The 12,716-nt window shown below is 55.8% G+C and overlaps 2 protein-coding genes across 6 annotated transcripts in view; one reads left to right on the forward strand and one right to left on the reverse strand.

The window, feature by feature from the left end:
* Nucleotides 1-2,160: 2,160 nt before the first annotated feature.
* MAVS (mitochondrial antiviral signaling protein) lies at nucleotides 2,161-9,592 on the reverse strand. 4 transcript variants are annotated; one of them, XM_053941904.1, is made up of 7 exons: nucleotides 9,536-9,592; nucleotides 8,768-8,897; nucleotides 8,477-8,657; nucleotides 7,910-8,127; nucleotides 6,950-7,523; nucleotides 5,665-5,819; nucleotides 2,161-5,202 (listed from the first exon to the last, which is right to left on the reverse strand). In XM_053941904.1, exons 2-7 carry the CDS (start codon nucleotides 8,882-8,884, stop codon nucleotides 4,543-4,545), a joined length of 1,905 nt encoding a protein of 634 aa, XP_053797879.1. In that variant the 5' UTR covers nucleotides 8,885-8,897; nucleotides 9,536-9,592; the 3' UTR covers nucleotides 2,161-4,542. The 4 variants fall into 4 exon arrangements, with proteins under 4 accessions (XP_053797879.1, XP_053797877.1, XP_053797876.1 ...); XM_053941902.1 differs by lacking the exon at nucleotides 9,536-9,592 and adding an exon at nucleotides 9,109-9,519; XM_053941901.1 differs by lacking the exon at nucleotides 9,536-9,592 and adding an exon at nucleotides 9,094-9,519.
* Nucleotides 9,593-11,216: 1,624 nt separating this feature from the next.
* The window catches only part of PTPRA (protein tyrosine phosphatase receptor type A), a 117,182-nt gene continuing 115,682 nt past the window's right edge, over nucleotides 11,217-12,716 (forward strand). For both annotated transcript variants that reach the window (XM_053941895.1, XM_053941896.1), the window contains exon 1: nucleotides 11,217-11,473. The gene's annotated coding sequence lies outside the window, so the exon portion shown is untranslated. The remainder of the gene's footprint in view (nucleotides 11,474-12,716) is intronic.

The raw sequence follows: 12,716 nt of genomic DNA on the forward strand, positions 1-12,716 counted from the left end.
TATGGCAACGCGGGGGGCCGAAGGGAAGAACCGCAGTAGGCTCGGCTGGGCAGGGTGGCGCGGAGGGGCTTGTTTGAATATGATTTGCATATGCAGATAACGATACATATTGACGCGGGGCGGGTCTGCCACCCACTTGGCGGGCCTGAACGGACCTTAAAGACCACCTCGTTCCACCCCATGCAGGGACAGCTTCCACTATCCCAGGTTCCTTCCAAGCCCCATCCAGCCTGGCCTTGGGCACTTCCAGGCATCCAGGGGCAGCCACAGCTTCTCTGGGCACCCTGCGCCAGGGCCTCACCGCCTTCACAAGGAAGAATTTCCTCCTAAGATCTTAAAATCCTCAGCTCTCCTTTACATCCCAACATAATTCTAGTGCGGATACATCCCTGTCCTTTAAACCCTGATCCCGTGTTTGTCAACAAGCGCAGCAGGAAAACCCCAGGTGGCAGAACAACTGAGGCAACCATGAAGAGGAGTGTAAGCAACAACCAACAGGATGAAAATTCAAAATGAAAACACAGATTCCCAGAGTACAGGATGCCATAATAGTTCCCGTTGTGGAGATTCCCGTGTGGAATGTTAATTGTTGTCTCTCACACCAAGCGTGGAAATACAGCCCGGTGACCCAGGGTGCTCCTCACCTGCCCCGAGGTAATCGCAGCTCACCACAATCCTCAGGCATTAATTCGATACCTGAGGGATCAGTAATCAACATTCCACAAAAGTGTGATAATTTCCGTGAGAATTTACTGAATTCTGGTTGCTGGAGTGAAAATGGGTCAAAGGGATCAGTCAAATTCAGTTGGTGTATTTTAATATCCTGTTGGGTGAGTGGAGGAAGTGGATAAATGGGGTTGGCAGTGAGAGGAGAAAAAGGATGAGCTCTCTTGAACACAAATAATCTCCTCCAGAGCAGTGTTGCTTTCATTTGGGTAAAAAAGGGACTGGCTGAGCTGCCCAAAGCTCTTGAGTATTTTCAACTGCTGCTGACTGTGTTTGACACACCCAGGCTGTAACAGCTGGAGCTGGGAAGCTCGTGGGGTGTCTCAGCTGCTGGGACAGAGCCCTTGGGAGCACGGAAAGGGCTGTTCCCTCCCAAAAGCTTCCTGTTTGTCCCCAAACAGCACACAGGGGGGTGAATGGTGGTTTAAGGATGTTGGTGCCTCTGTTCTGCAGGTCAGAACCATTCAGGGCACAAGAAGAGAAACCTGGGGAGGAGCCACCTCCAGAGCTGAACTCAGAGTGGCTAAGGCAGCCCAGCATGGAAAAGGTGCCCATTTCTGGGCAGGATCCCAGGACAGAATTCCACCAGAAAACCTGGGTAATGAATAAAGCACCATCCTGGCCTGGGTGGGTACCAAGCTCAGTCCACCTGGCTACATCCAGTCCCTTCTCTTCCAGCCACAGCTCCTTGTGGCTCTGTTTCACCCTTCAAGTTTGCAACACTTTACAGATGCTTGGTGCATTTCTCTTCCCAGAACTTGTCTGGTGTAGGCACACGGTTTGTGGTAATTAGGAGTGGGGCTGTGGCCGAGCCTCATCCCCAATGGGCTACAGCTGTGAAAAGCAGGTGAACATTGAAGGTATGAGTGAGCATTGAGAGCAATGAGCCATGGAGTGCTGAGCTGTACTGACCAATCACCAAAGGGAACAGAGGGCACACAGGTGCAACGCATGAACATGAGGGGTATAAAAGGTTGGGCTAAAGCACAGGAAGGGCAGATGCTTGCAGCCTTCTGAAGTGCCATGATGTTACTCTGTATGGCTGAATGCTTAAAGCCTTCTGGAATTGTATGGTGACACTGTGTACCATGGCCATCTCAACTGTGACATATACTGCACCAGTCCAGTTCCTCTTTGGTGACAAGATCCTGACTTGTGCAGCTCAGCTGTTTGCTGCCTCGGGAACCACCTTCCCTGTTTTCATCCTGGGCATCCTACCACCAACAGAAGACCTGCCATGGTGGGCATCCTCTGGACCAGGTCCTGTGCTTGCTCCAAAATGAGGTCTGGAAGGTGTCCCTGAACCCTGTCACCTCTTCCTGGCACCAATGGCCTCTCGGTGTCACTTCCAACAGAGTCCTTCAGAGCATTGCCTCCAGCCACAGCGTCATCCACCTCACGCTCTTCGTCCCACAAATCACAACAAGTCAAGTGTGAAGCATCAAACCAATTTATTATAGTTAGTAAAAGGCTTTTTAGCCTGTTAGTAAAAAAATGTGCTAGGACAGCTCCCTCCTGCACCATCTCCTGCCAATGAGGCTTTAAAGTGCTACGTAACAACTGTGAAAATCCTGGCAATTCACAGCAGCAATCTGAACATGTGCTTTCCCCACTCTGAGGTGGTGACAAACCAGCTGTTTCACAAGAGAAATCTGACATGAAAAGGCAAAGCATACAAGCTGTTGCTTAAATATATGGAAAAACATGGAAAGAATTTCACAGGCAAGTAAAGCATCAGAGAAGAGGGCCTTGGTATGGATGCAGCTGCTTTGGGATCTCATGGATCTGCCCTGAATTACAGAAAGTGTGGAGAAAGCAAGTCCCTCCCTGTCCCTCCTGTTAGGGAGTGATAACTGTTTTATTTTTAATGGGAAGAGCAGCCCCCATATTCCCTCTCCTGGCAGAGGGGTGGAGTGTGTTTTAAGGACTGTCCCTTCCTCCTTCAGCAGCAGGCACTGAGCAAGGAATGAACACCTCAAGCTCTTCTGGAAAGCAGCCCTGACACACCACAGTCGACACCTCCCTCTTGCATCTATTGGCTGTCCTCAGTTTTATGGAGGCACTTCTTGGATTTTTGAGCAGAAGGAAACTATTGGGAGGGTGGAGCAGCCATTGAGGGCTGAGTGACCTTTCCCACCACAGGCCAAGCTCCAGGTGTGATGGCTGCACTTTGCAGCCAGGCCCCAGAGGGCTGAACTCCCTGCCAGCAGGAAGAGTGGATTTTGGGAAGTTGTGCTGATGGCAGGAATTTAGGATGAATAAATTACTGGATACAGGGGGATGAAGTGATTCTGCTCCTCTGCTCTGCTCAGGTGAGACCCCACCTGCAGTGCTGTGTCCAACATAAGAAGGATGTGGAGCTGCTGGAGTGAGTCCAGAGGAGGCCACAGAACTGAGCCCCTCTGCTCTGGAGCCAGGCTGGGAGAGTTGGGAGTGTTCCACTGGAGACCACTCGGAAGAGACCTTCCAGCAGCTTCCAGTATCTAAACGGGCTACAAGAGACCTGGAGAGGGACTTTGGACAAGGACCTGGAGTGAAAGCACAAAGGGGAATGGCTTCCCACTGTCAGAGGGCAGGGATAGATGGGATACAGGGAAGAACACCCTGTGAGAGTGGTGAAACACTGACACAGGTTGTCCAGAGCAGCTGTGGCTGCCCCATCCCTGGAAGAGTTCAAGGCCAAGCTGAATGGGGCTTGGAGCAACCTGGAGCAACATAACTACTCCAGGCTGCTGCTTTTTCATTGCTTCGCCGTATTTTAGAATCACAGAATGGCTGGGGTTGGAAGGGCCATTAATGAGCATCTCATCCCAGCCCTCTGCCAAGGCAGGGACACCTTCCCCAAGACCAGTTTGTTCCAAGCCCTTTAGACACTGGAAGGTGCTACAAGGTCTCCCTCATAGCTCAGAGCATCTCAGACTCTGGTGTGGCCTCCCTGCAGTGCACAGTTGATCCTGTTTGTGTCCCAGCCTGGGCAGAAGGTTCCTATACCCCTACCCCATGTAACAGGTATCAGGAGGGGCGAGAACTCCACCTACCCTTCCAACCAAGCTCCAAAAATCCAGGCTAAAAATCAAAGACACCCAACAACCTTTTGTGGTACCAAGTCTGCTTGAAATTGGCATTGCCTGAAACATTCCTCTTAAATCAGAAACCCCTTTCCCTGCCTGGAGTGGGTGAAATGAGGCTGATCCTTGATAATGTTGGTTCGATGCAGATCTTTCCTGACCCTCATGTTTATCCCCAGGGTCAGTACTACAAGAAGTAATCCCAGAAGGGGCAGCAGAGCCAGGGACACCAAGTAAGGCAAACTGAACATGAGATGTCCAGTGGAGGCTGCTGCACCCACCCTTGGGCACATTTTCAAGCCAAGAGGAGCAGAGCCAAGAAAATCAGCTCTGCTGTTATCGGATATCTGCGCAACCTCTCCTGGCTGCACTGGACAAAGGGACCTGGAGGTCACCCTTTGGATCACCAGTATATGTTTCCCTGAGGCCTCCTGGGACCAAACAAGAAAGACATGAAGAATCAGCAAGAGTGCTTTCCTTTTTGACTCAATGGATCATTTTGGATCTTCTAATCCAGGGGCGGAGGAAAAGAGAAGGCTACAGCGAAGAAGATGGTTGGGAAATTGGAGGGAATGAACCCAACCCAACAGCATCATGTACCAAGGCCTCTTCCAGCAGAACCTTCCAGAAAAAGATATAACAACGTCCCTACTGCCCCTTGCTACTCTTCAGGCTTCAAATGCGTTGGCCAAAATCCTGTTGCCAGAGGACTCTCCCCGGCTGCGTCACGGTCGTGGCATGCCATGCACTATTTCCGCAGCCGGATGTACACCGCGAATGCCACGGCAGAAATGACGCCGACAGCTGGAAGGATGTACAGCAGGGACAGGCCACTGCTGTCCCCCTTTGGGACTCTGGCCTGAGGTGAGCTGGTGGCAGCATCATGGCCACTGCCAGAGCTGGAATTCACGGAGCTTCCGAGGGGCCTGACTCCGTCGCTGCCGGCTCCAAGCTGGACGCTGGGGTGATGATCCACACGGACCTCATGGGTAGCCAGGGAGGTGCTGTTCCAGCTCGGAGCAGGACAGGAGTCTCTGCTTGCTCCAGATGCCTCCTTTTCTCTGGGGCCTGCAGGAACCGAGGAGACTCTGGGGAACGCTGCTCCTGAGCTCAGGCTATCCCTGCTCACCAGGACTGGGTCGCTGCTGAGGCCAAGGCTACTGGAGGTGGTGGAACAGGGGTTGCTGGGCTCCCGAGAGCTCGGGCATCTGCCGGCCACCTCTGGGCTGCCCCGAGGCATGGACACGAGGACGCCTGGCTTGTGGAGCTCTTCTTCTCTCTCCTCATCACTGTGAGATGCCCAGATGCTCGTGGCACAGCTCACCCGGGAAGCTGATCTCCCAGCCACGCCTTCGGAGCTGCCTACCACAGCTGTGCCCAGGACAGGGTTTGCTGAGGCCGGGAGCACCTTTAGGAGACAAGGAAAGGGGCTGGGTGTCAAGGGAAGCGCCCAATGGCCTGGTCTTGGGCACACAAGTCCCACACAAACTCACTTTAACACAGTCCCCACATCTGCACTAACAAGGTTGGGTCACAGGTAACAGGGAGGTGAAGGAGGGAGGCATGCAGGAAGGAAGGGGAGCCAGGCAGTGAGGAGAGCAGTGGAAAACAGCACCTGGAAGTCAGGAGACTGACTGGCAAGGTAAGGTGGGGAAATAAGGAGTCAAAGCCCAACAGAGTTTGGCTCTCTTCTCCCACGCTCCACCATACAGCGTGTGGATGGTAACGTGAACAGAATGGGGGGAAAAAAAATCCCTGAATAAACTCATCACCTGCTCACAGTGTGACACTGCAACAGAAAATCTCCTAACCACAGGGAGTGCACAAGGACATGAACGAAATCCAAGTGGCAAGAGCAAAGGTCACCTACTTTCTCCTTCGTTGGCACAGAGGGGGTGCTCATGGCTGTATTCCCACTGGGCAGTTTCTTCTCTTGAGTAAGAGACTTCACAGAGGTGTCACGGGATGGGAAAGTGTCTCTGGGCACAGGGGTAGCACCCAGGGTAGTTGTTTCCATTGGAGCACCTGTCAGGGAGAAAACAAAGCACGTTGTGTTAACCAGGGGGCCTAAAAGTTGAGATTTGCTCTTCCTCAAAGAAGCTGTGACAGGACAGTCCCCAAGCTGAGGGGGTGGCACAGGGAGCAGGACCCAGTGCCCTGGCTCTGGCTCTTCTGTGGCACCTGAGCTTTCCCTGCAGCTGCAGGTAACTCATGCAGGGTGGGCTGCAGGGCTGGGGAGCACCAAGGCAAACAGAGGCTTTTAAGGCTCCTGAAACTCCATGTCCACCCAGCCAGGAGGTGCTGACCCCACATGACAGAGGGGAAAGGGCTGGGAGGGCTGGGTGTCTTTTTTCCCCACCCCGACACCCTGGAGTGGAGGACAGGGCTTTATCCTGATTCTTTGATGCCCACAGGTAGGAGATGTTAAAATTCCCCCACATTCAGGATACAAAGATCTCTGAAAACTAGGGGAAGGGGAGAAGTTTCACACCCCAAAGCTGCTCCACTGACAAAACAAAACTAAAATGCAGATGGATGAAATTATTGTTGTGGGTTCCCTCCAAACAAAATATTCTATTTCTATTCTATTCTATTCTATTCTATTCTATTCTATTCTATTCTATTCTTATTCTTATTCTTATTCTATTCTATTCTTATTCTATTCTATTCTAACCATTCCCCCAGCACTGACAAGGCCACCATTAACCCATATCCCCAAATGCCACATCCAAATGGCTTCTGAATCTCTCCAGGGATGCTGACCATCACTGGCCTGGACAGCTTTTTCCAGTGCTTGAAAACCCGTTCCAAAAAGAAATTTTCCCTACAATCCAATCTAAACCTCCCATGAAACAATTTTCCTCTCATCCTGTTGCTTGCTACCTGAGAGCAGAGCCCAATCCCCACCCTTGCTCCATCCTCCTGTCAGGGAGTTGAAGACAGTGAGAATGTCTCCCCCAAACCTCCTTTTCTCCAGACAGCTCTCAGAGCTTCCTGAGCTGCTCCTCATCAGACTTATGCTCTAGAGCCCTCCCAGCTCCATTCCCATATCTGGACATGCTCCAGCATCCCAGTTTCTTTCTTGCAGTGAGGGGCTCTCAGCAGCACCTCCTGCTCCCTAATGGCTGCCTGGTTCTGCCAGGAGGGAAACCCACCTCCACTCCCTGGGTGCTCTCGCAGCATCCCAACCCGCTTCTTCTCCACATCAAACTGCTCCTGTATGAGGAGGGGGCTGCGCACATCCACGAAGCTGCCCGTGGGCTCACCATGCCCAGAGCTTGGCACAGGCTGCTTTTCTGGCACTGAGTTTGGGGGCTGCTGCCCCACACCACGAGTGGCCCCCTCCAGCCTTGGTGGTGACTCTGTGAAGATATCCGAGCTCTCTTCGGGCTCGTTCCTGGCCTGCCCAGGGCTCTGAGTGGCACCCGCATCCCTCGATGGAACAGACCTGCCCAGGGCCAGGCCCGGCGTGCCGCGGTGCAGGTGGTTGGCATTCCCGAAAAACCCGTTGTCCACACACACCGGCCGGCGGCTCAGCCAGTCCCGGCCCTGCTCTGGGGACACGGCCGGTGGCACTTCCACCTCTGGCGTCCCCGCTGACACCGGCACGGTCCTGGAGGGGTGCGAGAGATTCCCCTCCCCGCTGTGCCCACCGCTCACTCCGCCATGGACTTTGCTCCCAGGTGGAACTGGCCGGGCATTCTCTTGCTCCGGGAGTTTTTTGGGGAGCTGGAAGGAAACGAGTTGTGTTAAATCACTGGGATGAGTGGGTTTGGGACCACGGGGGTGTCCCAAAGCCTGAGCAGTGACCCCTGCAAGGCTGGTTATGAAGGGGGTCTGGGGTCTCTCTTTGGGACCCACCCAAGGGTCGGGGGTTGTAGAGAGAAGCCTGGACTGGCAAAGCAGACCCTGCACTCCCCCCATGGAGGGAGACACGAGAGGGAGCAGTTACAGGGCCATACATAAGCTCTAAGTTACCAGATGCAGCAGAGATCAGCAGCGAGCGGCTGCTCAGGGTGGCCCTGAAGGAACCTGGCCCTACCACAGGCTCCCCAAACCCAATGAAAAGTCCAAAAGGGATCTTGGTGTCCCCATCCAACATGTGCCCTGCTCACCAATTCCTGCACCGGCAGTCTGGCCTCCAGCTCCGTGCTCGTGGTGGTGGCAGCACTGGGCAGGACAGGTGGATGGTCACCAGTGGTCAGGTCTCGGCGTGGCTGCCCAGCCAACGGGGCAGGATTTGGCCCCTGGGATGGTGTCTGGGCACTGATGGAGGAGGTGGTGGGATGGACATCACTGGGAAGGGAGGAGGCACCAGCAGGAGCTGAGGAGCCTAGAAGAGATAAGTGGATCATGGCGGGAAAAACTGAGGAAGCAGAGGATAAGTGTAGGGCTGAGGCAGCTCTGTGTGTGTCCCTGCTCTGTCCCCACATCAGCCAAGCCCACAGCACCCCTTGGTTCATCTTTCCATCTTCCCTCAGGTGAGAACCTCAGCCCACCACCAACCCCAGCACCTTCAAACATGGACCCATCATCCTCAGACACGTCAACACAGTGAAGGACATCCCTGGGACAGTCACAGGCCCCTCCAGCACTCTGGGAAGCTGAGGCAGGGACAGAGATGTCATGTCCCCACCTCCAGCACCCCACGGGGCACACCCAGGAAGGATGAGGCTACATACGAGGTCGAGGTTGCCAGGTATCATAGATTTCCTGCAGCTCATCAGCCAAGTGCCCTGCGTTGTTCTGGTGCAGCGCCTGGATGAGATCCTGCACCCAGCCCTTCCGGCACCTCAGGTGCTGATAGAACCTAAAGACTGCTGCCTGGTTGCCCCGTGTCTCCTCCCGGGCGAGGAGTTCATCCTAGGAAAAACACACAGGGTATCTAAGAGAGGGTGTGGCTTAGAGGTAAGACAGCTCTATGGTGCCATTGGGGAAGGAGCCTGGCAGAGCTCAGGAAAATAGGAAATTACTCTGTCAGAATCGACCAGGCAGGTCAGGGAATCGGCCAGCGACGCCACTCGGATAGTCCCGAACTTCCTGAGGTTTCTCGTAATATGGGTGTACACTTTGTCCTCAGCCAAACCCATCCTGGCTCAGCACCTGCAGAGGGACAGAGACCGCGGGTGAGCAGAGGCTGCTGGTGAGCCTCAGGCTGTCTCCAGAAGCTCGGGCTGCTCCACAGGCAGCCCTGCCCTGGCACGGACACTGCGATGAGACAGGGGAAAATCCTGACGGAAACCACGCACAGAAAAATCGTTTGGGTTTAAGTTCAACGCTCAGCTTCACTTCCACAGACCTCGCTTCTTCCTACCGTCGCCCACGTCGTGTCTATTCCCATTCTGCTTGTTTGGATTCAGCCGGCGGGTTGGGAGCCGGCCTGGCGGCAGGGTCACGACAGCCGACAGGGAAAAACAGGCGACACGGCCAAGACAAGCGCCAGAGGCCACAGCCGGAATCCCGCATAAGCAATGCAAAAACCAAAGGGGAGGGCACAGAGCTCCTTCCACAGGGAACAGCGGCCCGCAGGCCGCGACGTGGCTCTGCGCGCCCTCACCATGGGGGCCCCCCCGCCCTCGGCGCGACCTTCAGCTCCCGGGGGATCTCCAGGAAGTTCTCCGCTCGCAGATCCCCCTGGCAGAGCGGCCGGGGGTGGCGGCCGGGGCCGTGGCGGCCGTGGGGGTGGGCGCGGCCCCGGTGTCCCCTCCCCGCTGCCCTCACGGCCCCTGAGGGCCCCTCACCTGCGCCCGCCGCCGCCGCGCGCCCGGCACCGCTACGGCCCCGCCCCTTGCGTCGCGTCCGCCGCCGATTGGCTGTGGCGCACGCCCGTCACCGTGATTGACAGGTGGTGATGGGCAGGGGGTGTGTCCGGTTCCGGGTCCCCCGGGACAGCGGGGACGGGGAGATCGCGGAGCGCGTCCGGCGAGGGGACAGGAGCGTCCCTCCCGCGGGGACACCCTGCGGGAGCGGGGCCACCCTGCGGGAGCGGGGCCTGTTTGGTCTGGAGAACAGAAGACTCAGAGGCCTTACCACCAATCCATAAAGATATCTCCAAGCAGGGGGTCACAGGATGGTGCCAGACTGTGTCCAGTGATGCCCAGCGACAGGACAAGGACTAATGGCCATAAACCAAAACACAAGAAGCTTCACCCCAATGTGACAAAGAACTTTATGTTGAGGGTGGCAGAGCACTGGAACAGCTGCCCAGGGAGGCCGTGGGGTCTCCCTCTCTGGAGACATTCCAAACCCACCTGGACACGTTCCTGTGTCGCCTGCTCCAGGTGACACTGCCTTGACAGGGGGTTGGACTGGATGATCTCCAGACGTCCCTTTGAACCTCGGCTTTCTGTAATTCTGGGAGCTGGACCTGTTCAGCCTCGAGAACAGACATCTGAGGGGGGACCTCATTAATGTGTATAAATATCTGAAGGTGGCGTGCCAAGAGGATGGACCCGGCTCTGCTCTGTGGTGCTCCTCAGGCTGCCTCCAGAAGCAACGGGACAAGAGGCAAAGGGCAGAAACTGCTGGAAGTTCCAGCTGGATATGAGGAACATCGTCCTTCATGTGAGCACTGGCACAGTTTGTCCAGGAAAGCCTCATCCCTGGAAGTGTCTGAGGCCACAGCTGATGGGGCTTGGAGCAACCTGGGATAGGGGAAAGTTGTCCCTGCCCATGGCAGGGAATGGAATGAGATGGTCTTTGAGGTCCCTTCCCACCCAAACCATTCTATGATTATAATTAATTGAAGCCAGATTTTCTCATTCTAAATCATAAAAAAGGATCATATTCCTGGGTTGTTTCTAATTAAGAAGATATCATTGTAATGATCAAAACTTACCTCATGAAAAAAAAAAAAGCCACTCACTCAGTTGCACCCAGTAATTTCTGCTCACAGAATCACAGAATCGTACAATCATAATCACAGAATCACAGAATGTTAAAGGTTTGGAAGGGACTTTAATTGTCCCAAGCTGCATTGCCATGGGCAGGGACAACCCCCATTAGATCAGGTTGCTCAAGGCCTTATCCCACCTGGGTTTGACAGCTTCCAGCGCTGGGACATCCACAACTTCTCTGGGCAACCTGTTCCTGTTCTCACCATGGTCACAGCAATATAATTTGATATAATAACATCCAATATAAATTCCCCCGTTTCAACTTGTACACGTTACTCCTTGTTCTGTCTCCTCACCTCCTTCCTAAGAGTCCCTCTCCGGCATTCCCGTAGTATCCCACCGAATCTTTTTGTTTGCCGTTCATTTCCCAATTAACAGTTAATTTTAATTTCCTGCTCCGCAACTCTGGGGAGCCGGGATCGGGAGCTGGGGCGGCGCAGTGCCGCCGCCGCGCCACCAGGGGGCAGCACCGCCACACGCCGGGGGCCCGCCTGGCCACGCCCATGGCCACGCCCCCGGCCACGCCCCCGGCCGGGAGCCGCACGATGGCGGCGGCAGCGGGCGGGCGGCGGCGGCGGCGCCGCTGAGCGCCGGGAGAGCCCCGAGGGGCGGCGGGGGCTTCCCGCACCCCTTCCCCTTCCCTCATATCCCCCTCCCCTTTTCCCCCGACCCCCCCCCCGCCCCGCGCCCTCCCCCGCTGCGCCGTCCATGGTTACGGGCGGCCGAGGCGGCCTCGCAGCGGAGCCGTTTGGGCGGGAGCCGGTGAGGGAGCAGCGGCCGCAGGTGAGCGGGGAGGGGGTCGCAGGTGACCCCCGGGGATGGGCACGGCGTTGTTACGGTGGCGTGGGGGTGATGGAAGGGGCGGGGGGCGCGACCCACGCGTGTCCGTGGAGTTGGGTCGCCCCCACCCTGTCCACGCTGAACTTGGGCTTTAGAATTTGCGTGTTTGTGGCTCTATTTGGTGGCGAGAATGGTGATTTCTAAAAGTGATCGCGGGCTGGGGCTCTTGGATTTGCTCCCTTGGAGCGGGTCCAGAGGAAGCCACCAAGTTGATCGGAGGGATGCAGCACCTCTGCTGCGAGGAAAGGCTGGGAGAATTGGGATTGTCCAGCCTGGAGGAGAGAGGGATCCGGGGAGACCTCATGGGGGCCCCTCAGTAGTTGAAGGGAGCCCGCAAGAAAAATGGAGAGAGACTTTTTACACGGGCCTGGGGTGACAGGATAAGAGGGAATAGCCTCACACAGAAAGAGAGTATGGTTAGATTAGATATTAGGAAGAAATTCTTCCCTAGGCGAGTGGTGAGGCCCTGGCACAGGTTGCTCAGAGAAGCTGTGGCTGCCTCTGGATCCCTGCAGGTGTTTAATGCCAGGTTGGACGGGGCTCTGAGCAACCTGGGCTAGTGGAAGGTGTCCCTGCCTATGGCAGGGCATGGAACAAGATGAGCTTTAAGGTCCCTTCCCACCCAAACCATTCCATGATTCTATGAACTTCCACCTGTGGGTCTGCAGCGACCCACGGGGTTGGACACGGAGTTCCAAGCTGAGGACACCCCTCCAAGACCTAGAAAACATCTGCAGGGCAGGGCCACCATGGCCACCATCTCCTGCCACCACCCACCACTGCCCTGCTGCAGGATGGCCGGGCTCCCTGGATATCTCCACTCAGGACCCTGGGGCTTCTGCTCCTGACCCACAGTCAGACCACGTCCCCCTTGGCAAATCCAGGCCGTGCCAGTGGCCAAAAGCTTCTTTTGGGACCGATATTCCAGCTTGGGGGCTTGTGGCCTGGCTGCTCCCTGGGCCATCCCTCCGGGAGATGCTCCAGGCTGGAGCACTGGAAGGGACACCCTCCTTGCCGGACTCTGTCCCTTCCTTCGGGGCTCTGTCCCCTTCTCACTGGCTCTTTCTGCTCCTCCTCTCAGGGTGTGTCCCCTCCTCGCCGCTGCCTCCGCGCATCCCAAACGGGAATCCCAAATGGGAATGTCCGTGCTGCCCCTCTCCAAGCTCTCCCACGCTCGGGTGGCTGC

The sequence above is a fragment of the Vidua chalybeata genome, chromosome 4, assembly GCF_026979565.1.
Source record: "Vidua chalybeata isolate OUT-0048 chromosome 4, bVidCha1 merged haplotype, whole genome shotgun sequence".
NCBI classification, from domain to species: domain Eukaryota; kingdom Metazoa; phylum Chordata; class Aves; order Passeriformes; family Viduidae; genus Vidua; species Vidua chalybeata.